The sequence below is a fragment of the Onychomys torridus genome, chromosome 5, assembly GCF_903995425.1.
Source record: "Onychomys torridus chromosome 5, mOncTor1.1, whole genome shotgun sequence".
Lineage (NCBI taxonomy): Eukaryota > Metazoa > Chordata > Mammalia > Rodentia > Cricetidae > Onychomys > Onychomys torridus.
In genome coordinates, this window is record NC_050447.1 from 131,941,116 (window position 1) to 131,967,372 (window position 26,257).

Here is a 26,257-nt window from a genome sequence, read left to right on the forward strand (position 1 = left end):
GTCAAGAGCAGGGGACAGTGAATTAATGCAGGCATATATTAACTCATTTCTTTTTTTTTTACCAGTTCAGAATGAAAATAGTATGACCTGCATTACTCACATTTAGGGTGGATAATCCCACTGTAATTAATCTGGTTAAGAAAATCTCTCACAGGTTCATCTAACCCAGACAGTTCTTCTTTGAGATTCCCTTCCCTGGTGACCCTGCATTGTCAAGTTGCTGATTTTTACCAACCATCAAAACCACCCAATATCTTATGAGCCCACATGTAGGCATTTAAAATTAATTTTAATGTCATTTATTCTCTATTTATCCTTAGTTAGATAAGGCTAATTCAGGATTACATTTTAGTTATCTGTACACATCAGATTGGAGGACAGTCTTCAGATAATAATGCATTCTGTGTCATTTTGAGCACAAATGTGACAGTTCTGTAGTCTTTGCCATTGGAGGAGGAAGGTGGGTAAGAATTCAGGAACTCAGTCAAACTCAGACATGGAGCAATTGAAATCCAGAACAAGAGAATATCTTACCATTACTTGAGTCTGGAACCTGCAAGAAAGTGTGTGTGTGTGTGTGTGTGTGTGTGTGTGTGTGTGTGTGTGTAAGAGAGTGTGATTAAGTGTGTGTGTATGTATGTATATATATACACATACATATATATGTACGTATGTGTGTGTTGTATGTAAAAGTGTGTAAGTGTGTATATGGTGTGTGTAATAGCGTGTGTAAGTATATGTATGTATGTGTGGTGTGTGTAAATGGTATGTGTAAGTGTATGTGGTGTGTGTGTAAGTGTATGTGTGTGTGGTGTGTGTGTGTAAATGTGTGTGTGTGTGTGTGTATGTGAATGGTGTGTGTACTCCATTTCAGGAAGAAAAGTGGATACTTTGGGATCAATTCTAACCAAGGTTTTCTTTGTCTGTTAATTTGTAGAATGAAACGAGCCACAGGCAGGGCTCCTTGAGGATAACGAACATCTCATCTGATGACAGTGGGAAGCAAATCTCTTGTGTGGCAGAAAACCTCGTAGGAGAAGATCAAGATTCTGTGAACCTCACTGTACATTGTACGTAGTGAGAGCAGTGTGTGTTTTCCAAGGTCGTGACTGTGGTGTCCTGCCTTTGTCGCTGGCTGATGAAGTTGAGGACACAAGAGTGTACTCCAGGCTTTTGTTTGTGCTTAACTAGAGATGCCAGCCCCTGGTGCTTGTCCTGGGTAGTCTGTGTAGAGACCACTCGCTTGTACTCAGTTCCCCCAAGCATAAGGTGCTGCATACATTTAAAGTCAGCTAATTGCTAGGCTGTTTTTCAAGCTTAAATTAGACCTTAGACATTTCAGGAATTAAAACATGGACATTTAGAATCTAGTAAAATTGGATCACTATAATTCTGCACATCTAAAAGTGTATTTGATATTCAGCAGCAACAGAAGTTATAAGGTTTTCATACTCCACGCTGATCAATCAGTGATGATAGCAACATTCACTGTGTTGATTAATCTGATATATTTTAGCATGTGTTCCATGGGATCAGATATTCAATGAAGATTTCCAAAGGCATTTTCAAATATTGTGATTTTTATAGCTATTTTAATTATTTAAGGAAGAATTGCTAATGAAAAAAGTATCTCTCATTATTTATGATGAATCCACATAACATTAAGGGGTGTGTGTGTGTGTGTGTGTGTGTGTGTGTGTGTGTGTGTGTGAACAAAGCCAGAGTGGACATCAACTGCTTCCTACCATAGAGTCTCGCTGTGTTCTGTGAGTCATGTGTGGAGTGGGGCAAGTTGCTCTCTGAAGCTCCTGGTAGGGAGTTAAATCAGTCAGATGATACAAAATGGTTGACCTAGAGTTACTGATTGTGGGTTTTCTTAAATTAAATGATGGTTAAATAAAAGCTCTTCTTAATGACACAGAACTCAAGGGGAGGATTCTGAGCCTTCTGGTGCTATTACCTCCTCCTCTTTTCATTCAGTTGCACCAACTATCACATTTCTCGAATCTCCAACCTCGGACCACCACTGGTGCATCCCATTCACTGTGAGAGGCAACCCCAAGCCAGCACTTCAGTGGTTCTACAATGGGGCAATACTGAATGAATCCAAATACATCTGTACTAAAATTCATGTTACCAATCACACGGAGTACCACGGCTGCCTCCAGCTAGATAATCCCACTCATATGAATAATGGAGACTACACTCTAATGGCCAAGAATGAGTATGGAAAGGATGAGAGACAGATCTCTGCTCACTTCATGGGCCGACCTGGAATTGATTATGGTGAGTACCTGAAGGTTTTGCATCTGGGGAAAGGGTAGAGTAGTAGAAGAAGTGACTGGATTTGAAAGCCATCTGGCCTGGTTTTAATGTAGCTGGCACTGGTGATACAAGAGATCTGCTCCTCATGGCAAGTGTGGAGTGTAGACAGCTAGGACCTTGAAGACCTTGTTGAGATGTTGCCTCTTAAAGGCCACCAGTCTAAAGTGATTCATTGGGTGAAGCTGTGTAAAGGAAAGGGACTAGTGTGACCCACAGAAGATAGGGGATGAACAAGTCTGAGCAGTGTTCAGATCCACACAGGATTGCAGATGGAGAGATGGTAGATCATGAGATTATTCTTATCACCATCTCCATGTTTGGTGATATTTCACATCAACAGTGCTGAGTCCTGTGAAGAACCAAGAGCAGAGTCACTAGTTGGCTCATAAGACATTCAAGAGTTATTTTGACCCTCGTATCCATTTGGGGTCAGAACCCCACCTTCTTATTTATGGGTTAGAAACCAATACCGTGGATCTTGTTTACCTGGCTATGGTGAGCAATCCTTTTATCAGAGGAGGAGAAGGCCCTGCCTGACCAGAAGGAAAGCTTCTGTCAGGGCAACAGTGATGGAGTGACAATTGTCACTTCATCTACAGTCCTTCAGAAGCTTGTCCACTCTGTCTTGTTGCTCAGGTGATTGCTCCATTGTAGGGCTAGCCTGCTTTGTGATGTTGAGACCTGTGTGTGATCAGAACTCTTCACTATAATAATGAGTTAGTCTAAGTCACACAAGTGATGTTGAGACCTGTGTGTGATTAGAACTCTTCACTATAACAGTGAGTTAGTCTAAGTCACACAAGAGATGTGGCAGAGCAAAAGGGGAAGAGTTTGAAAGTTCTGAAAAGCAGGTCTATGTCCTTTGAAATTCACACACAAAAGGGCCAGTTTTAGATGGATTTTGATGTGTTTTCCTTCGAACATTCCTCTGTGGTGCTAATATTTGGCTGAACTAAACTTCTCTTATCCATGTGGCCTCATTTTAACGCACCAAGTTGTTAGTTTTGTTTTCTGGCTTGATTGTAATGGGGGGTGGGGTTCTCTCAATTATTAAAAAAATTATAAAAAGTCAGAATTCAACTAAATTTTTAATGTATTTTATTTTTGTGTGCATGTGTGCATGTGTGTGTGTGTGTGTGCGTGTGGTGAGTATGGAAGTCAAAGGACAGCTCACAGGAGTCAGCTCTTCTTTTCTACCACTTGGGGCCTGGGGATGTAACTTAGGTCATCAGGCTGGACAGCAGGTGCCTGGGCCCTAAATTGAGCTAAATTTTGTAAAGTTGTTCTTCTTCCTCCGTGTTCCTGGTACTCACTTACTTGTTTTTATTATGTCTTTAAAATAAAAATATGGGGCAGCAAAGATGGCTCAGGAAGGTAAGCGTACTTGCTGCAAAAGTGGAATGACCTGGGTTCAAACACCCAATGTCCATGTCAGAACTAGTCATGGCCTCTTGTGCTTGTAACCCCAGTGCTGGGGAGCAGAGACAGGTGGATCCTGAGAGCTTGTTAGCCAAGCCCCCTGATTGAAAGGGCGAACTTCAGACTCAGTGAAGGAGTCTGTCTCAAGTCATCAGGTGGAGAGCGATGAAGGGAGTCCCCTTCTGGCACCTTCATTCATTCATGTAAGCAGCACAGACCTGCCAACACTGAGCATGCGCACACCACACACACACACACACACACACACACACACACACACACACACACGCACGCACACACACGCACACACAGAAAGAAAGAAAAGAAAAGCAAGCAAACTGTTAATATCTGCTTTGAGAAAAGACTGATTTATTTTTGTCTTTAACTGTTTATTCTACGGCCAGCAATCAAGGAATAATAAATGAAAGAGAAAATTATGGAGACTTGGTCTTGGGTGACATTAGATATAGATGACCCTGGTGGGCCATAAACCAATGTGACTGATTAGAGATTGACCTCAGCCGTGGGACGGAGTCTTGCTGAGCATTTATGAATTCTCCGCCATAGCATTCAGATAACAGCTGTGCTTGATTTGATTACTTTCGTTTTTAACTACCTGAGAATTAAAGAGACAAACAAAAAAGAAGAGCTAGAACCATCATGTCCCTGGTGGTGCACTCCACATTAAGGACAACAGAAGGTCAAGTTTGACTTCTTATTCCTTCAGCATTTCTGCTGAAGTCAGGTAGTGATTTGTGATGGTTAGCCAATCTTTGTGGTGAGAATTAATCTAATTTCACTGGTGGCATTTCTGATGATTATAAAAAGGGGAAGGAGGAAAGTCCAAGTCACAGCATGGATGAGCAGCCCTGGTCCATCTGATGTTCTGGTTCCCTGTGGGATGTGTCCCCCATTCATCTTAGCTTTCTTAGATGATTGCTGGGCTTAGGAGTTTATTTTAGGAGACAGAGAATGAAGAAATCAGAAAGAAATCAAAATATAAATAAAAACAAAAATTCTCTACACCAAAAATTTGCAAAGTTTGAATTAGACAGACAGCCTGGGCATAGGCTGAGTTTTTAATCACTATTTCTGGATAGGTGAAAACAGTGCCTGGTGTCATTGTGCTTGGAGGGTTGGGGCTGAAGGAGTTGCCCAGCTTGCTTAGGTCCAGGGTGCCACGTGTAAGATCTGAGGGAGTGAGCTTGGCACTAGAGAGACTCAACATAGCAAGGTCTCGATAAAATGTCTTTGGATCTTAGCATCTGTCTACAGGGACCCACCCAGGGTGATGTGTGGAGTGGCAGGTGCTGTCTGATCTTTAGGTGTCCACCCAGTGCCTTCCAGAGATGTTAGCTACTGAAAACCTGGCCTAGTTCGTAAAAGAGAGAAGGAACTTTGTTTGGTTCCAGACATTGCACTCGGCCATTTTGGGTCCTGCCTTTAAGAATTGAGCCCAGTTCTGGCTAGTTTGGCCTGTGTTCAGAGTGGAAGATGCAGCTGCCAGCTGCTGAATGAAATTGAGAGAGCTACAGTGTTTGTCTGTCTAGTGCACTGAGGAGCACAGCTTCTGGAAATCGTTCTAATTTTATCTTATCTTTGGTTTTCACTGTCCCTATAAAATCAGCTTCTAGGAGCAGTCATCCTTGACTCCAGCATGGTGGTCTTGCTGTGCGTTAGAGTCAGCTGGGGACTTTCAAGCAGTATTTTTGCCTTAGTTCAGTTGAGCTCCTGACACTGCTGGCTCATAGACCACTCCTTGTGAGGATGCTTCATAAGGATCTATGGGAGGAGTTATTTAAACATCCTTCCAGAAAATTCCACCGATTCATCCAGGATAGCCAATTGTAATACTGATTATAATGATGTCCTAAGATTGCTACAAGCAGGATAAATTCCATGGTCATGAAGGCTTTAGAATGGGGAGGAAAGTGGAGACGTACAGACACACACGTATCTCCAGCAGGGGGTTAGCTGAGGCGCCTCCAGTAACTCTGGTGTATCCTATTTAGCTTACACGCCTGAAATAAATACTCATTTCAGGTGAACTTGATCCGCATGTGGCTGTCATTGGAATTCAATCCCACATATAGAAAAACCTCTTTATAAGCAGCCAAATGTGCATGGAGACGGGAATAGAGACTAGAAGTAACATGGGTTTCTTTCTAGGGAAGCTTGAAACAAAAACTAATAGGAAAAATAACTTACTTTTTGCCACAAGGAAGGAATTTGGACCTGTTGTGAGTAGCTTCCGACTAAATAGCAAAAATACTGAGAACACTGAAGGTCAGGTGTTTCTTGAGTGTGAGCATCTCACCCATCATCTGATCCATGTCATTACAAAAGAAATTTGATAAGTTCAGCAGACTTCGCCAGAGCACTAGATGGTGACTCTCTTGTTTTCAAACCTTGCAATTCTCTGGCCCATTCATTCAGGAAGAATGTCACGGCTCAGAATGCTCATTCACACAGCAGTGGGAGTTAGTGACTTCTGCTCCCTAATTCAGAAGCAGTTGTCTCTTATGCAAAATGCATGTCAGGGACGAACTATAAATATTGGAAGTGTTTTCCCACAGTTTCTTCCAGTGCTGTTTTTGAAAAGATTCATGAGACGGGGTAAACTGGTATGCTCCCCACAGTGCTTAGAAGGCCCCAAAGCAGCAGATGTAGGCATGCTGTGTTCAGGCCCAGGAACACACTGAGTAAGTGTCTCTCAAAGTTAGGAAAAGTAGCATGCAAATTCGTGCTGTTTCCTTAGGCCATAAATCAGGACCCATTTCTTGTCCTGGGGCTGAAAGTGCAGAGCTCCACATACTTTCCTGCCAAAAGAAATCAAGAATATGGTTTAGGCACAAGCGTGTGATAACCATGATAGTTAAGCTTCATCGTTACAATTCTTTGCATCTCCAGAGTTCTAAGATTAATTGCTTATACCTTTAGAGGCTCTGGAGAGCTTTCCACAGCCATGCTGTTACCCTCCCTCATCCTATGGAAGACACTGTTCCGACAGGAAAGAGGAGATTCAGTACTGGTGGCTGAGAAAGGAATAAATCCCTTGTGTTCTCAGACTCTGGGCTCAGCCTCCTCTGAGGAGGGGCAGCCTGGCTCTCAGAGGCTGCTGGCCACAAGTCGGAAAACACTGCTGATCTAAAGCAAGGACTTCCCACTAGAAAAGAATACGTGCTTTGCTCTTCCTATCACAAGGGATTCTTTGGAATATTTTTAAAGATCACAGAGTCTGCAAAAATAAAATTAAAGGAAAAGACTTGTTTGAAGAGTATTTGAGGGGCTGGAGAGACAGCTCAGCATGTAAAAGCATAAATGACTCTTGCAGAGGACCCAGGTTCAGTTCTCAGTACCCACAATGTGGCTTACAACCATCTGTAACACCAGTTTCAGGGGATCCGATGCCCTCCACTGACCTCCACAGGCACAGTGCAGACATGGTGCACAGACATGAACGTAGGCAAAACACCAAGGCACATACATAACAAGTAAATAAATCTTAAAAATTAAGGGCATTGGAGAGACAATGGCTTAGAAGCAGGAAGCATGTGTCCTCCTGACCCCTGCTGCCATTTTCATCTTGGTGCAGAACACAAGATGGCTGATTTCATGCTACCTCTCTTTCCCTTGTTTATTTTCTTACCCTCTGACTAGGTTTCTATTGAACGATAGAATCTTGCAGTTTAAGTCATAATAATTTATTCAGACAGATTTTCAGAAGCCCAAAGATTTACTCATGAGGTGTGATTGATACTGGAAGCTAAAATGGAGCTGAGAGTGCTGGTGTGCACACCTATAATTCTAGTCTTAGGAGACAGAGGTTGGAGCATCATTGCAAGTGTGAGGCCTTCGTGAGTGAGACACAGCCTCAACATCCCCCCACCCCCACAAAAAAACCTAAAAAACTCAAAGGGCAAAATGATAAACAAAATGAGAGATAGAAGGCAGGAACTTTGGGTTATTTATGTAATGAGGGTGTTGGTAAGTGCTTTAGCATGATAAACTCAAGAAAGAAAAACCTTGATTTGATCTTGGCCATTTGCAAGCCTCATGCTCTGAGCACCATCTTCTGGAGGCATAGGTACTTCCAGTTTATTCTGGAGCTTTGATGGCATGCGTTCATGGCCTTCATGCAGCCATGTTCTTTTCCCTTTGCAAGTTCAGGCCACTCTGGTCCTCTGGTCTCTTCCTGTAACTCTTGAAAGCAATCCCTCAAGTCAAAGCAAACATGCCCAAAGCACCTGAGAATGCTCTTTAGGAACCAGCACACAGACAGGAGATCAGCTTGTCCCTAGTCCTCAATTTCTTTTGGCTATGATACTGGCATCTGACTGTAGTGGATAGGCATCCCAGCATTGGCCTGGAAGTTCCAACCCCCACTGAGGCTTCGGTAATGGTCACACCCACAAGGCGGGGTGGAGGAGGAAGCGGAAGACGAAGGATCGGGAAGGACTCACTCTCTTGGTTCCGGGACGCGGGACGCGAGAGGTGGACCGAGCAGAGTTCTCCAGTGAACGCCGCCGGACTACCCTATTCCTTTGCCAGACTCTGCGACCTACCCCTTCATTTGTAAGTTACCCCACAAAATAAACTTCCCTTTTAACTACGTGGAGTGGCCTTAATAATTTCACCAATATCTGACCGTGGTGCCACTGGAGTGGCTGCAAAGGAAAGAAACAGCTGCTATGTACACAGAACTCCAGGGTGCAATAAAGTGGCTGGATTTCTGTATTTCCATGTTGGACCTTGCTTGAAGCACATGTGCTGCATGAATCAGGTCATTTCCCATTTGATGGGCTGGACCAGGGTATGATTAAAGAAACCACAAGATGCTTCTCCAATCCCACCGCAAGGGCTGTGACTTGGATCCGATGATCCTCATTTATCTCTCATTCATTCTCTCTTGGTGGAATTGTTTTCTCATTCTTGTCTTGCCTCACTTCCATTGCTGAGTGTCCACAGAAGTCCCCAACTTCACCATTGCACACTGTATGTAAGAGTATAGAATGAACATTATTTAGATTTCAGGAAAAGGAACCAGTTAGAAAATAGATTTTAAAATAGTTGGATACCCAGGTGTGGTGGTGCATGCCTTTAATCCCAGCACCCAGGAGGTGGAGGCAGGTAGATCTCTGTGAGTTTAAGGAAAAAAATGGTGGAATATTTTCAGTATTTGTCTATTGCCAGAAGTGTAAAGACAATTGTTATCTTATTTCCATAAACTTGAGTCCATGTGTGCTCCATGTGCACAGCCTGAGCCACTTCTGTGCTGTGGAATGTGACTCACTAGTTTCAACATCAACTAAAGTGGTGATTGTTGCTCCTGAGCCCTCTCGTTGCCGGGACCATTATCTCACCCCAGCTTTGTGACTGACAGTGGAAGAGCAGTGACAGGTCTCCTGGATCTGAAAGAGGGAAGCTGGGAGAAAGAACACTGTTTTCAGCAAGTTCGAATGTGGCCTGGTTGTTTTGTGGTTGATCTTGGTAGCAAGGACATGATGCTGGATCATGAGTGTGGAAAAATGCACTATCTTCTAGGCTGTGCTCTAACCTGTTTATTTATGATCCTACATGAAATCCTATATCAAAAATTTGCTTTGTTGAATTTATTTCATGTTCTTGGATCTTCCTAAGCACTTTGTGTGAGGAGTGTTTGGTGGTGTTCCCATGTGTGAGAGTGTTTGGTGGTATTTCATGTGTGAGAGTGTTTGGTGGTGCCCCATGTGTGAGAGAGTGTTTGGTGGTGTTTCATGTGTGAGAGTGTTTGGTGGTATTTCATGTGTGAGAGTGTTTGGTGGTGCCCCCTTATGTCATGAGGTTTATCACATCTGGATGTCACTTATAGTGATGGAGGGCATTGAAATTTACGGTCCAAGTAAACATGACTCAGAATTCTACCTTCTTAAAACTGGAGCTTTAGGTGTAAAATTAAATGGTATTATAATCCCACCTTGCTGTAGGATAATGCTCTTATACACTGTAAAGATTTGTCACTCCTATTGGTTTAATAAAATGCTGATTGGCCAGTAGCCAGGCAGGAAGTGTAGTTGGGGAGACCAGATTAGGAGAATTCTGGGAAGAGGAAAAGAGAGCTGGAGTTGCCAGCCAGACACAGAGGATGCAAGATGAGAATGCTGAACTAAGAAAAGGTACCAAGCCACGTGACTAAACATAGACAAGAATTATGGGTTAATTTAAGCATAAGAGCTAGTTAGTAACAAGCCTGAGCAATAGGCCAAACAGTTTATAATTAATATAAGCCTCTGTGTGTTTATTTGGGACTGAATGGCTGTGGGGCTGGATGGGACAGAAACTTCCACCTACACCACCTCTCCCATTTGTGGGATCCATAAGGATTTGAGAACATACAAGGACATTAACTGCTCCCAGCCTTCCCCAAAACGAGTCCTATATCTAGGGAGAAACCTTAGTCCTGGGTGAACTATATGCATTTGTCTGGGACCTCTCCAGCTTTGAAAAGTCCATTATCTTAGGCATGTCCCTCATTCCTGTTTACCTGGGATGGTTCATAATGCCAGTACAAACTCTGTTTTTCCTACTTACAATGGGACACTACAGAGTTATAAACCAAATTGGTGAGTTTGAAACAAGATATCTCACATTCTTTGACCCATTAATAAGAGTTTGAAATTAGAAATCTCAGACTCTTGCATCCATACAGGAATAGAATTGTTTTGGTTCCTCTGGTCTAGGGACTCTGACCCAAGACTCTTCTCCTGTGAGAGTCTGGGTAGTCTGGTCCTTGCTCTTTTTTTTTTTTTTTCTCATTTGAGTGTGCTTTGGGTGGTGCTACAGCTGTGCTGGATTGGCAGATGTAGGAAAAGGATGAGTAGGGCTTGGAAGAGGGTTTAGGGGCAGATTGAAAGAAGAATCATGGGCATCCAAAGTGACGTCTATAAGGCAGAGGCCCTAACAGACTCAGACTGTGTGTTGAGAGGACAGTGAGAAGGCAGCAAAGGGTGTAGGATCTGAGAAAATAGCTGGAGGAGCAGCTTGAAAGATGACTTGCTCCTTTGGAGCTGTGGAACTTCTCCCCAGCAGGGAGTCAAAAGCATCACTGTGGAGGACAGCATTTGGTGTGAAGTTTCTCCAAAGGGAAAAGGCTCAAGAGGGTCAGTGGATGTCTTACAAATGACCTCAGGAGGTGCAACTCTGGGAGTTCTCACTGCTCAAGTTGCCAGATGGTCCCCAGACTGCCCACAGGGCAGCCCACAAGCCCCTGTACATGGTATTGTAATTCTAAGGAGAGGTATTTTCACAGTATATTTCAAAACTATTTCAAAATGATATTGGCAGTGGTAAAAGTCATCAAATGTAATTGAAATTTTCTTGAATGATTGATTTTATGTTAAGTAACACAGTGTGGTCATAGGTGGCTGCAGGGGTTGTATGCTGTGCATTTGTGGGTATTGCTGCTCACACAGACTCCAGTGACAGGTGCATAGAAAGGTGCACTGTTGGCCAAAGGCAGCACCCTTGACTTGAAGCACATAGCCACCCATTTAATTTCTCCTCTGGAAAACAAATTCTCTGACTGAAGAATGCTACAACTCGAATCTGAACATTAGGGTCGTTTTCACTTGGTTATTCACTTAGACCAGCCTTAGTTATTATTCACTGGGGAACTCGTGAACTGAAAACTGGCATTTCTCACTTTGTTTTGATATTATTTTTCTGCTAGAGGCTCAAAAGTGAAATGAAAACTGAGTAAGCTTTATGGCTGGAAGTTTCCCTGTTGATAGGCAGAGACTAAAAGTGTAAGGAGGCACTGAGGGGACTAATTTTGCAATCACTTAAATGTTAGGATGAAGTGTATTTCCAAGCTCACTTTCTTACAGACCCAGGTAGCTGTGCTCACAGATATTCTCATCAAATTGGTGATTTCACAGCCGTGCAAATGATAAATCTGTTATATGTTTGTATTTATATGTGCTAGAAAATTTATTTCTAATCTTATACTAGTCAATGACTTTGGTTGGGGAATATATTTTATGTTTCTGTGTTGTTAGGACAAAGAAACTCTAGACTTGTCCTTGTCTGGAGAGGAGGGTGGAAAACAAAGCTGATGACATGACCCAGATGGAAATGGTTCTAGGATATATGACCTGACAGTAACCCCTGAACATCAGAGAACAATAGAAGTGCTATGAAAATTACCACCTTTGAAATAAACATAGCCAAACTATGGTTAACATAGCCAACTGTATACTGGAAATAGTGCAGGAGGAATGGTCAGAATGGACTAATATTTTCCAAAGTGTTTTCTCACGTTTTTGATTTTGTGGTATGGAATTGGAGGAAGGAGGAGAGAGCTTTATCTATAGGGAGGTCAGAACCTCAGCTCTTATGTACTTGTTCTTCAAGACAGTCTATCTGGCTATAAAAACTTCAGGGTATAGGTAATATATTTTACTTAGTAAAGCTAAGCAGTGTTTAACTCTGAAATGTATACTTACAACTCTTTAATGTCCTTTGCTTTTCAGAGACAAACCCAAATTATCCTGAAGATCTCTATGAAGGTAGCTATCATGTTTCTTCACTCTGTATTTTTTCAAAATGTTGGTGTATAATGAAATAAATCAGCTAAAAGAAGACCTGTAAGCTGAGTTAAATACACATTTTTAAGTGCTACATGGGCCAAAATAACATCTCAAGTATCACCAGTATTGATGGCTCTCTCCCCTTGGTACTTGCAGTGCCTGTAAATAGCACTTTCTCTGCCAGGCTCTCTTCTTGGAAGTAGTAAATCCATTCTGCTCTTACAGACACTTTGTTTCCGTAATTGGGAACTAATTACCTGTTTAAAAGCCATGATAACCAAGGGAAGGGAGGTGGATCACCTTCAGGCCATGACAGGAAACACATATGAAATTGTTTCTTGTGTAATGTAGAAGGCCGCTCATGGACAGAGCTTTAAAGAGGGAGGGCTTGTGTGGGGCAGCTCAGCCAGCCACTGGACTGTGTTGTCAAGACTCACTGTCTCTGCTCCACATTTTACCATCCACTGACCAGCTTTGCTGGGGGCTGGTTTCCTCTGTGGTGTGAGCTGAAGCTTCAGAGGGACTGACCCAGCCATGGTCCATCTAACCTTCCTTACTGAGAAGCAGGATTACATAGTCTTGACTTACTGGACCCTTCCCTGGAGGGCAGGCTAGTTGTTTCCCTGGGAGTGGAGGGGCTTAAAATCCTAAAAAAAAAAAAAAAAAAAAAAAAAAAGGAAGTCCTTTTAGGAACGTGGAAAAGGAGAAATCCAAAAGTTGTATGAATGGTGCTTAGGTGCTCATCTCTACTTTACTTTTTGACTAAGTGCCAAGGATGCTTTGATTGGTGGGTATAAAAACTCTTTAGTGCAGATTCCCAGACCACCACTGTGATCACAAAGCCTCTGGATTTAGAGAAGTGACAGACTTTGTTTCAAGATTGGGACTCAAATTAAAAATGATTAAAATTAGATTAGTTAGAATGTTATATTTTTAAAAGTCCTTTGTTCTTTAACTTTTTACTTACATTCCTGTTTGGGACTATAGCATGCCCTTATATAAACAATGATCATATTCAGTGTGTACTTTGCAAAGAAGATCTCCATTGGATGAGCTATAGACCATCATATGCTTATTATATGTGTATTTAACTCCAGCTAATTTTCACTGGGAATCATGTTGCCTTTCTCTGTGTATGCATGCTAATCTATATTTCGTCCAAGTTGTGGGTGGATTAATTCTTGTGCAGGTGATTTGAATATGTTTTTTTTTTAATTCGACATGCAAGGAGTTTAAGAAAAACATGGCAGTTTGGGGATTTAGCTCAGTGGTAGAGCACTTGCCTAGCAAGCGCAAGGCCCTGGGTTCGATCATCAGCTCAAAAAAAAAAAAAAAAAAAAAAAGAAAGAAAGAAAAACTGTCTCAGATTACCCCATACAGCATGAGGTTTGAACAGTGATTTTTTTTTTTTACAGTTTAAAATTATGTTTTGAATTTTTCAGAACTTTAAAACTTTAAAAATGTCACCTTCTCAGTGGCCTCAGCTCCTACTTGGGCATTTTGGCTAAGATGTCATGGTTTAAACTAAAGACATTTAAAATGGTCTAAATTTTATCTGGCCATTTGGCCATACTACAAAGAAAAATTAGTAAATAAATGATGTGTGCTTATGTTTGAAATCAGTGAGTTTTAAGATATTCCAAATAAACATTGTTAAAATGTGAGTTTTGGCATTAAGAATATAACAACAAACAAAGAAAATAAGTGCTTTTCTGTTATTTTCTTCACTCACATTCAAAGGAACAAGCTGTTAATAAAAATATAATTTTAATTGTTTGCCCTAAAGCCAGCACGATGATCCTACCAAGGGGAATTAGACTGGGGCTGAGTTAATGAAATGTCTTTTGCCGGATGAAAATGAGGGGCACTGTTCTTAGTTAGAGCTGAAACACAGATACTTACAAGAAGCATGTCTGCAGTTGGTTTGCTAAGAATTTTCCGTTCTGGGTAAAATTAAGAACAAATACTTTGATTACCCATGAAAGTTAGTCACCTAGTCCATGTAAACTAAAACTGATCTAGAACATGCCAACTGACTTTGAGATTTATGGCAATGAAGACACATCTCTTTGACTAATTATTGTTGGCTTATTCATTATAGAATATTGGTGTTTCTGTGCTCTTCTAAAAATGCCTTTGTGGACCCAAGTTCTACACTGATGCTCACACCAGGTTGCATCTTAAGCCCTCGTCCTATTCTCCAATGAGATGCCCCTGCTCAGAAATCAGCGTTTTCTTTCTTTCTTTCTTTCTTTCTTTTTTTTTTTTTTTTTTTTTTTTACATGTTTTTGAGCTGAGAATTGAACCCAGGGCCTTGCGCTTGCTAGGCAAGTGCTCTACCACTGAGCTAAAGTGTTTTCTTATAATCTGGGTTAGTGTGTGGCTCTGACTGCTTCTTTCCATGTGGCCTAAGCCTCATCATTTCACTCTCCAGCTGATATTTCTCAGCTTTAAAACTGACAGTCAGATCTGCCCTCCAAAGATTTTCATGTGAAAAATGTCCATGGCTCCCTTTCTTGGTTGTTTTAGAGATGGCATTAATAAAGGGATGCTTCCCCAAGAGCAAAGGAGAAATCTTAAAGTGGTTTAGAATGGCCAGCCGAACAGCGATGGAGAGATGGAAACTGGACACCATGTTGGTTTTGTGCAGTTCCATCCCCACGGTTCATTGAACTGAGCAGCCAGCCACATTCCTGCATAGCCAGGCTGTCCTGCCAGTGATTAGGACTCTCTGGATCTGTCTTGCCGTGTGCTGGGTCTCACTGTGGCCCTGTGTATGTCAGCAGCCAATGGCTTCACAGTCTTCCTCTTTCTCTCGCCTCTACCTGAAGACTGGACCGCAGCAGCTGACATCAGGGAGACTACAAACAAAAGCAATGAAGCCCCTTCCACAGATGTTGCTGGTGAAACCAACCCGGAGCATCTCTCGGTGAGTGGGGTAAATAGCTGCCTCCTGGGTTGGTTCTGACAATTCTGGATGCTCAGATGCTGGAGGAATTGCCACTGTCTCCATAAGACATGGTTATCATTCAGATGTGAGCAGGCCATCGAAGATTGGAGGGTCTACTAGAAAGACCCAGAAACAGTGACATAGAGATCATGTGGCCTCTGACATGGGCTTTTCTGGTAGTGCACCACATATTTAATTTTTCTGATTTTTTAAAATTTTAGGGGTTGGGAATTTAGTTCAGTGGTAGAGTGTTTGCTTAGCAAGCACAAGGCCTTGGGTTCGATCCTCAGCTCCAAAAACAAATAAACAAACAAACAAAAAATTTTATGTGTATGGGTGCTTTGAGTGTGTAGTTGTGCACTGTGTGTGTGCAGTGCCAGAGGAGACCAGAAGAGGGCGTAAGATCCTCAGTTCCTCTGGACTGGAGTTACAGAAGGTTGTTTGTGGCCATCTGGGTGCTGGGAACTGGACTCACGTCTTCTTCCTCCATCCTCAGAACCTTATGTTAATTTTATTTCTATGGCTGTGTGAATGTATACCTGAAAAGGCCAGGAGAAAATGGAGGCCAGAAGAGAGAGTAAGACTTCCCAGTGCTAAACCACCTGATGTGGTGCTGGAATTGAAGGCCGGTGTTACAATTTGAACATCATGAGTCAACCACACACAGCAGTTAGCATACTCACTCTGCTTAGGTGTCTTAGGTACACTACCAAGTTTTTCAAAGGGTGAAATAGGAAATCATTTGGCAAACAACAAGAACTGAAACAATTTAGAAGGGAGGCAAGTAGCAAGTTCTGCAACTGATTCACTCTGGCATCACTCTTGTTATGCCAGGGTAATGCATTTGATCACTTAGAATAAAGGGGGGGGGATGTGGTGATACTTTATTTGTATTGGAATGTGATATTTTATTTGTATGTTAAATAAAGTTGTGTAGTGTATGTGTGTGTGTGTGTGTGTTTGAGTATGCACGTGCCCCAGTGTGTATTGTAGGTCAGAGGACCAATTTCTACTGTGGTTCCAAGGTTCAAACACATGTCATCATGTTTTCAGGAAGCAATCATTTTTACCCCCCCCCCCCCCCCCCCCCCGAGTCACCTTGCCGGCCCAGTAGCCACTTTTTTCACTGAAGAGGACATGCTCTAAAACCTCCAGCAGATGCTTGAAGTTTCAGGTGGTTTTGGAGCTTGGCAGTGCTTTTCCTTATAATATCCATAATAAAGTTTGATTTACAAATTAGGCATGGTAAGAGATTAAAAACACTAATAAAAAATTTAACAATTATAACAACACAATATCAGTTTTTTTCCTTGTAGTCACTATTAAATAGAATAAGGACAACTTGAACACAAGTTCTGTGCTGCCATGACGGTGTTTCATATGAGTAAGAAGGCTAGTGATCAACCAACACATGAGTAGTTCATGCAGTGTGCATATGTTGGACATCTTCGAAGGAGATGGATTTGGTTAGAACAAGGTTGTCCACCACCAGTCACGAGGGAACTGTTGTCACTCTGAGTACATGTAGGCTGGTGAGGCTAACTCTATACCCAGAGTTTTGCTGAGGTTGTCTCTGGGAGAGCCAAAAAGCACTAAAGTGGCAGAAGGGTCCCTTATCAGAGTCTTGCACGATGCTGCCATTGCCAGTGCCCTTTTGGAGCTTTGTGACTCACTTAATGCTGTTCTTATCTGACACCAGTGACACTGTGGAGGGATTAGCCTTCAGTCTTTATTTTCCTGCCTTCATTGTGAACCATATACTTGGTTGTGAATAAATTATAGTTTTTTAAATAGCTGGACAGACTGGTTCAGTTCCAAGCTATGTGACCTTGGGATGTTTATTTACATTTTTATGAGTTTTAGTTTTGGTAGTATCATCATTTATCTTAACTATTGTGTTATGTACTGTCCTAGCTACTGTTCTTAATTCATTGTCTGCATGAACTCACTGAGGATTATACAACCCACAAGGCAGAGAGCTATTAAACATGACGATTATGAGAAGCAGAGGGGCACATCTGAATTTCACACTCAGGGAGAATTCAGCTCTAAAATATCTATAGTCTGCAGTGTCAGCATATGCTATGCTGAAGTAACAAACATCCCCACATCTTAGTGGCTAAACACCACAAAGATGTCTCTCATGCTTCATTATATGGATTGCTGGGAGTCTCTTTAGCTTTGCCCTGACTTTAGGACCTGGCTGACACACAGCTGCCCTTTGGAGAGTTGATTTTCCTCACAGTGGGGTGGAGGCAGGTGGAGCAGGGTTTCTCAGCCTTGACACTGTTGGCTTTGGGGCTGAGTGACTCTAGGGACTCTTTCCTGGCCATGGTAGATGGCTAGCAGACTCCTGGCTTTTATCCACTAAATGCTTGTAGGACCGCCCCAGCTCCCCACCCCCATCAAAACCTCAAGTGGCCAAGAGTCTTTGATTGACAGCACTCATCACTTTGTTGATAAGCATGGCCTTTGACTAAGACCTCTGATTGGCAAGGACATTCTCCACCCTTCCTTAAAACCAGTCTCAACTAGTGTTGAGAATGCACCTAACCACAAGGAAGGCAGGGAGTGCATTTTCCAGAGAAATAGGAGCCAAGATCAATTTGGTAAGGAGTATTAATGATTACCTTAGAGGGAAAAGTTGGTAAGCACTGTCAAAGTGCAGCATCAGATTTTAATGAATAAAGCTTTATTAGAATATGACCTTGTAAATTTGTTTTCACATCTTCTATGGCTGCTTTCAACTTACACTGCAGAGCTGAGTTCTTGCTACAGAGGCTCTGTGCCTGGCAGAGTCTAAGTTTGTTCCATCTGTCAGAGTATAACAGAAGTTTGCCAATACCCAAACCTTGATGGGCCGGTTAATGTTTCTCTCCTGACACAAACTAGCATCACCTGGAAAGACAGACCCTCAATTGAAGGATTGCCTCCATCTGATTGGCCCTGGGGGCATGTCTGTGGGGCATTTTCTTGATTGATGATTGATGTGGATTAATTGTGGGTGGAGCCATGTTGGTGGGTGGTTCTGGGAGGTATAGGAAAGCAAAATGATGAAGCCATGGGGAACAAGACAGTAAGCAGTGTTCCTCCACACGGTTCCTGCCTCAGGCTCCTGCCTGGCTTCCTTTGATGATGGGCTGTAAATTGTAAGATGAAATAAACCCTTTCTTCCTGGGTTGCTTTTAGTCATGTGACAGCATCAGAAAGCCAGCTAGGACACTTGGGCTGAGCAAAACCTAAAGGCGATACCCAGTGTGTCACACTGTCACATCGTTGTTTCTACAATGTCACTATGTCCTTCAAGTACAGGATGATCATAATGTACCCAGAGGTGCAGTGGTGGCAGTGAATACTTTTCATTGTCGTCTCTGTCTTAGAATTGTGACAGCATTCCCACAGCTGCTCTTCCCCCTTGCATAACTCAACTTGTAATTCTATTTTTTTAAACATGAAAAGTCCTTTTCTGGCCTGTAATATCCACACAGAAAAGTGTAGATAAAAGGATCAGTGATGTCTATCTCCAGCTGGACATACTGCAAACCACCACCCTGTTTCCAGCATGCCCTGGCTCCTACAAGCCATGGCACTAACTTAAGAAGGGTATTCTCCAGGAACAACTTTTAAGCATGTATAAAAGTAATGAGAATAATAAAATCAAACCTACTGTATTTTCACTAACATAAAAATATTAATATTTTTACATCCATCACCCTTTCCTCTCCTTCCCCTTTCCTTTGCTCCTATGTCTCTAGATGGATGGATGGATAGGTAGAGGTAGTCATAGATAGGGTTATTCATGTGGTATCAGTTCGAGGTCTGTTTATAAGTGTAACATGCTTCATCCTCTGTAGAGTAGGCATCATAGTAATAAATGTTCAGGAAGTGTTAACTGCCATGCTCTCCACTGTCATCTGAGTACAGGGAACGATGTGCAAGGTTGTCACAGCCTCATTCTCTTTCCAGGTCTACGCTGTGGTGGTGATTGCGTCTGTGGTGGGATTTTGTCTGCTGGTGATGCTGCTTCTGCTCAAGTTGGCGAGACATTCCAAGTTTGGCATGAAAGGTAAGCAGAGCCATGCTTATTTTCTTCTTAAGTGGACTCATTTTTGGCTCATGACTAATGCTAATCATCACTAAAGGAGGAAGTGGCTGGATTTATGATAACTGGTTTTTAAGTTGGGAGAACAGCAACAAAGGTATAATACTACAAATCAAGACAGAACTAAGTCGTGATTGCTCAACACTGCCCACTTGTCCCAGGAAGCATGGACTGGTTTCTTGAGTATGTACTAGCTCAGCAGTGTAGGCATGGGACAGCGCTCAAATGTTCCTGTTGTGGTCAGGTGAGGCACAGGGGCAGGGTGGTACTACAGCCATGGCACATGTGCTCCTTTCTATTGAGGTTCTAAGACTTCTGCCACCTGATTTCTTTTGCTATTGCTTTCCTGTATTCTCTTGGGAAAATTAACACTGTCAGATAAGAAAGCCACCATGGTACAGTGAGCTTGTGCATGGACTGGTTTTTATTTAAGTGGGAAAATTCTCAGGGCTGAGAACGCTGTTGCCATGAGCAGATAACTGATAGTCTTTAGGCCAATGAATTGTGTTTGGGGGTATAAATGCTTTTATATGAAAGTGAAGAGTCCCTGTAACTTTGAAGCATTTGCTGTGGTGTTTAAGCCTATGGATTGGCTGCTATGAGATTATCATATTTTGTGTGGTCTCTGACAGCTCAGTACTGTGAGTGCCTAGGAGGGAAAACTGTAAAGAGGACTTGGTGGAGGATGGGGTCTGTGGGTGTTTTACCTGTGTGCTCAGTGGGAATGACTCTGACCCTGCTTGTCACTTGGAAAGGGATGCTTAAGCAGCAGTATCTTGGCCCAGTGTACATGGGCCTACGATAGATGATCTTTTCTGCTGTTTTCTCCCCCTCATTCCTTTGGTCACCATGATAGAGATTCTCAGTTGTTATCTATTCAGACATAAAGTAAAATGCAATAAAACCCTTCCATCTCTTAGTATGTGGATCTTTGATGCTTCCTTGGGAGAAAAGCCCCTTTACTCCAGTAAGTGATGAGACTTGGGAGAAGGGGTGGACTGCGTGGATGGAGGCATTGCAAAGTGGCTTTTCAGCCTAAGCAGGTGCCAGAAACTCACAGGGAATCAAGGATTACAGGGCTCCCCTAGAGTTCTGAGGTAGCCTGGTCTGTGTGAGTGAGAAAACTGGTATCTGAACACTTTTCAGGGGCTGTTCATGCCCGAAATTAATGCCCAAGCCGTGAGAATCATTAGTCCTGGTCATGAATGTGAGCTTCCACATCTCTCTCCCAGTATGACAGTGTTGGGTTGCCATGCAAACTAAATGGCCATTTCTCCCCAAGCCACCAGGCTAGACTAGCTGTCTGCTGTCCACATGCCGGGTATCCACCATGAGCATTTATGTTTCTCAGCCTTACTGGGTGCTTTATTTCCTAGGAATGTTTTGAGTGCGTGACCCCCAAGCACAGCTTGCTCTGGAGAGTAGCGGCCTCTTGAGGCTGAGGCTCCTCTCTTGAAGGATTTGACTCGAGGGGTTTCATCTGTGGATTCTTCTGAGAAAGAATATGTCCAGGCCCTTCTGGAAGCTCATTAACAGTGCTGGGAATGCTGGAGTGTAGTCTGGGAAGTCGTCCTGATGCTGTCCAGGAACAGCACACTGAAGAGAAGTACCTGTAAATGGCGACCTATTTTTCTCAGTAGAGCAACAGTAGGAGGAGAAAAGGCAGATGTTCATTTCTAAGAAGGCTGGATTGCATACTGTGACCCCAGAACTGAGAGCAGACGGTATTTTAAATGGATACTTTGGGTGATTACCACCAAATGCATGCATTTTCTGAGCACAATGCGAGGGTATTGTTAATGAATTGAGAGGAAGAAGTTGCTTGTTCTTGACCAGGGCAGTCAATGACATCTTCCAGCAGTCACAGCTATAGGTGTGTTTTTCTCTCTTACTCCTAAACATAAATAAAAAGTACACTGACAATGTCTCAAAGGCTTGTGTTCCTTGTGGGAGCAGCTAGGGTTTTATTTTATTTCTGCTTTCATTGATGTATCAATCTGTGGAATGGTATGCACAAACAGACCTGATCTGAAGTTATTGCTTAACAAGGTAGATGCTGAGTCCATCATCTTTTGGGATCTAGAAATTAAGATGGGGCTCATGTATCAAGCTCAAACAAAACTGAACATAAAGTGGTGTTTAAAAATTAATGTGTTAATGCACTTTCAATGCTATTAGAGTGAGTATTATGCTCAAAACATATGTCCTAAAATGGGAAGACTATGCAAACATTATACTCCTGAAATAATCAGACAATGTGCCAGTTGCCAGTCATGGTTTTTTAGGAGCAATAGAAGAAACTTCATAGCCTTGGCCAGAAGTGTGGACTCAGAGAGGGACCAACGGCTAGTTTGCAAGTGGGCTATTGCACAATGAAATTTATACCCTTAATTTTTGGTGAGGTTTAAACCCCAATATATTCCCCATCTTAGGAACAAATCAAGACCGGATGGCTGCCAGCTCACCTTTAGGCATTCAGGGCTGTCTTCATTTTTCATGGCTATTAAGAAAGAACTAAATACCTGAATCTGGGGGCTGTATATAAGAATGAAGTCTTCAGCTCACAGTTTGGAAGTCTGAAAGCCTGAACAGTACACCACCACCTCTCCTGAGGTGAGGCCTCTCTCTTCCCTTGTCATCCAAAGGAAGGTAGAACAACAGAGAGATATGAAATGACATGTTTAGTCAAGAAGCCAAAGGGCAGGGGACTAATCTTCCTCTTTTATCACATTTTTCTCTCCTATGAACTAACTCACCCTGCAAAGCCAATATTAACTCCTTCCAAGGGCAGCACCCCAGTGACCTAGCCACCACCCACTACACCCTATCTCTTAAACATTCTATGCCACCTTTCAACACTACCACACTGACCATTGTTCTTCTAATATAGGAACTTTGAGGGGATATGGTTTATCTTGCATGTCAACTATCTCAATTTGTGGCACAAGCTTTCAAATTATGAACTAATGGTTTAATACTGTTGATTTGAAGAACCTGGGGTAATACAAACCAGAAACCTCTAGTTGCCACACTGTAGCTGAATGCAGGGAAAGAACAAGCCTTATGATGACCCAAATGTGATTTCTGACGTTGCTTCCATAGGAGATGAGCTCTACATTGTATTCGGGGAGTTAAGTGGGGAAATTCAACCAGAGAGCTCTGGTGCTGTCTTTGGAGATAGAGCTGAAGGATTGAGCTTCATTGGCCCGATGCTCTGTCACTCAGGGGAAGCAGATTGCTGGTAGCACAGCCCAGCATAGGAGGGTACTGAGTGTCAGCTCTGTCTGTCTGCTTTACTTAGTGCCTCGTTCAGTTGGTACTCAATAAATATTAATTGAATGGTTTGAGAGAACTGCCAGCTTCATCCAGTGTAAGCTGTTAATTGGTAAGAACTTAATATTTGGATGATAACTACTCACAGGTGAATGGCTAAAGGGGGACTCTGGGTTTTTCCTAGTTTCTGAAAGGGACAAACCCCACTGTTTCTAATTTCCTTTAATTGAGATAATTGAAGGTCATTGGCAAGAAGTCATCTGGACAGGTCCTGTCTTGGGGCACCTGGCTTTGGAACAGTTGTCTCTAAGTTTGGAGGATGTACTTTGCTTTTCAACTCTGTGTAGTAACATCTTCAATTGCTGCCTTTGAATATGTGGCTTTGGGGCTTGTGTTTTCACTCAGACCTGAAGCTGGAAGAGGTATCAGCTGGTGGCTCCTATTTTGCCATTAATCTAGAATTTTTTCACTGTTGCTTGTTTACTATAGTTGAAGCATCTTGTTGCTAATGTCTGATAGGTTATTGGACTTGTGACAGTAACAATGTCAAGTGGTAGATTATTTTCCTTTCCATTTTCTCTTGTTTATTTCTGTCCAGTTACTTATTTTTGTTGGATGTCTAGTTATTATTAGCACAGAGGAGTTCCAAAAAAAGCTTCTCCATTAGTGTCTGGCCATGTGCACTGGGTTATTCCTATACATACTTAATATGAATACATGAAAAATGTTGTGAGTCTACCTACATCTGTGACTGAATTGATATTTCTGTAAGTATAACTTAATTATTTTTCTTCTAAGGCTGCCTCTAGTTTATTGTGATTATTTTTCAATAATATAGCTCTCAAAGAATTTTCAGAGCTGCTTGTTGCTAAGGAATAGCAACAGGACCATGAATGTGCAGTGAGTGCATGCACTCATGTTCTGACCAAGTCTAATTTGGCTCTCCCATGGCTTCCTGGCCTCCCTACTCTAGGATGTAGAAGTGCACATAAAGGGAATGGAAGAATTCATGGCATATCAGCTGCCAGTTCTTCAGAGGGTACTCCATGCTGGGAGTCCCGCCACAGGCAGGGCTGGAAACATCTCAAGGAGCCAGCAGGCTTGGCACTCACCACATGGGTGAGGAACGGGCTTGGCTACCAGTGTGCTACTTGCACTCCCTGATGGAAACGCACATGTGGTATTTCTCTCTCAGTACCTATACATCCTTCAGACTCTAGATTGAAATACTTCAGTGCCTAAGAAACCATAGAAGAAAGAATGGGGAAAAGGTGGCCATGGCCTCAGTGGTCAAGAGATTTCATCTGTATGTCCCTATCCTGCATGTATCCATTCCCAATCTTAGAGGCTCTGGGATTCTCAGTTAAGACAGATACAAAGTGATACTGCCTGGGAGCACAGGTTCACGTTTCTCCGTTCCACACTCAAGTTAGCGCTCTGCAGTGATCATGAATGTCTTTCAGCACTACGAACTCCACTCATTTAAAAATGTTCATAAACATCTTAGGGCTAGCACTAACTCCACTGGCAATTCCCGCCTTTTCTGTGAGCTCAGAATGGTTCTGAAGGTCAAAGAGCTAGAGTCAACACATATTTGGATCATCTTTTAAGAGGAAAACATGTGGCCAAAGCCAGAAACACGGTCATAGAAACATCTGAAAAGAAAAACTTCCTCCACATACATCTTTCACTTTTGAAGAAACAGAATTGCATTGTAGATAAATTAGAACACTAACAAAAGTCTGTTTTCTAAACTCCCATGAGGCTTAGGGAAATGTAAGTCAAAAACAGAAACTCCCCATCATCCTCTTTTCACACTGCTGTTTCCATTCCCAGATAGAACTGTCTTTATCTTGCAGGATGCATACATTATGTAAATGATCAAATTCCGAGCTTCACTTTTATGTAGATAATCAGAACATAGCTTCTTTTTTTATTCCACAGGGAGTCATAACACCAATCTTGTTCTGCATATTTCCTGAAGTCACGATTTACCTTGTAGCCCTTTCTTCCAGCACTTGGGGAGTCACTGCACATTATTTAGCAGTACTTCCCAACACCTTGTCACTGGGCTATTCAGGGTTGAAACCCACTGTCTCTCATCACATTCTGTGGCTTTGAGCAAGAGTCTCATCTTCTCTTGCTTCATTTTGTAGTGACACATAGATTCGTAGCTGTCTTCGTCAGCATTCTACTACTGTGAAGAGACACCATGACCAAGAAAACACAGAAGAAAGCACTTCATTGGGGGTTTGCTTTACAATTTCAGAGGTTTAGTTCAATATCATCTTGGCAGGAACATGGCGTCAGGCAGACATAGTGCTAGAGAAGTAGCTGGGAGCTACATCCTGGTCTCCAGGTAGAGAGAGAGACTGGCCCTGGCTTGGGCTTTTTAAACCTCAAAGCCCACCCCTAAAGACACCCTTCCTCCAACAAGGCCATGCCTCCTAATCCTTCTCAAATAGTGCCATACCCCCAAAACTAAGCATTCAAATACAGGAGCCTATGGGGGCCATTCTTATTCACACCACTGCAGTAGCTTCCTATTACTCTAATGAAATACCCAAGACAATCAGCTCAAGGAAAGGTGCGGTTCTTGCTGGCTCACGGTGTTGGGGGTTTTAGACTATGATCAATTGGTCATGACATTTTTGGCCTGTGGTTTTTTTTTATCATAGTGGGAACACAGAAGAGGCAAAATTGTGCACCTTCTGACCAGAAAGGATAAGGAAAAGGAGGCGAGAGGAAGGTGCTGGGATCCAGGGGTCTCCCTTTGAGGGCAGACCCCGAATAACCCAGTTTCTCCTATAGGGCCCGCCCTTCAAGGTTCTCACCACCTCCCAACAACAAGATAAATCCACATAAGTCTTAGGGGAATAGTCCAGATCCAGGCTACAGCAGACAATGCTAGTATCCACTTCACAGAGCTGTTGTGAAGACAAACTGAGTTTAATTTGTGAAACACAAGCAAGCATTCCACCTTTTAATAACTGCTTTATACTATTAGTACTAATAAATTGTGATTAATTTGATACATCCTGACATTTAAATTTTAATCAAAATTTCAGAAAATTGTTTTATGTATAAACATAGAGATGGGCGGAAATGGAGCTGAGAGGAAACAGTACACACTTCAAATGTGAGGAGGCACCCAAACAAGCCTTTTACTCGTCAGACTTTCTGGCAATAGCACACAAGGGTACACTTTTATTATTCCCAGGTATGGTGAATAGTATCAATCTTCTATATATTTATTAATTTAGATTAAGCTGATATTTTGATTAATAATGTTAAGAATCTTTATCATATGAAAAATGAGAAGAAATGATACAATTATTATTGGTATATATGTATATAGTACTTTTATGTTATAATTTTTATTGGTTAAGCATATTATTCCTGCTTTCTTTAGTCTTTTGCTTTTGATCAATTGTTTTTAAAGTTTTGCTAGTTTGTCACTTTGTAGCCCAGACTGGCCTCTAACTTTCAGTAAACCCTGCCTTAGACTCCTAAGTGCTGGGATTACAGGGGTGAGCCACCACATCAGCATCTTTTAACTTTTCAATAAATTTTTGGTAAACAAAAATGTTTGCCTTTTGATAGAGATGAATCTGTGATATT

The 26,257-nt window shown here is 42.2% G+C and overlaps 1 protein-coding gene across 8 annotated transcripts in view; it reads left to right on the forward strand.

Annotated features, from left to right (window-relative positions):
- Positions 1–26,257, forward strand: part of Ntrk2 (neurotrophic receptor tyrosine kinase 2) — a 337,894-nt gene that overhangs the window by 51,953 nt on the left and 259,684 nt on the right. For 7 of the 8 annotated variants that reach the window (XM_036187682.1, XM_036187683.1, XM_036187681.1 and 4 more), the window contains 5 exons: positions 938–1,070; positions 1,981–2,286; positions 12,255–12,290; positions 15,143–15,240; positions 19,228–19,327. In XM_036187682.1, the coding sequence (XP_036043575.1) occupies positions 938–1,070; positions 1,981–2,286; positions 12,255–12,290; positions 15,143–15,240; positions 19,228–19,327 (673 nt within the window). Of the gene's footprint in view, positions 1–937; positions 1,071–1,980; positions 2,287–12,254; positions 12,291–15,142; positions 15,241–19,227; positions 19,328–20,739; positions 21,214–26,257 lie in introns of those variants that run through there. The other variant, XM_036187687.1, reaches the window with a different exon arrangement.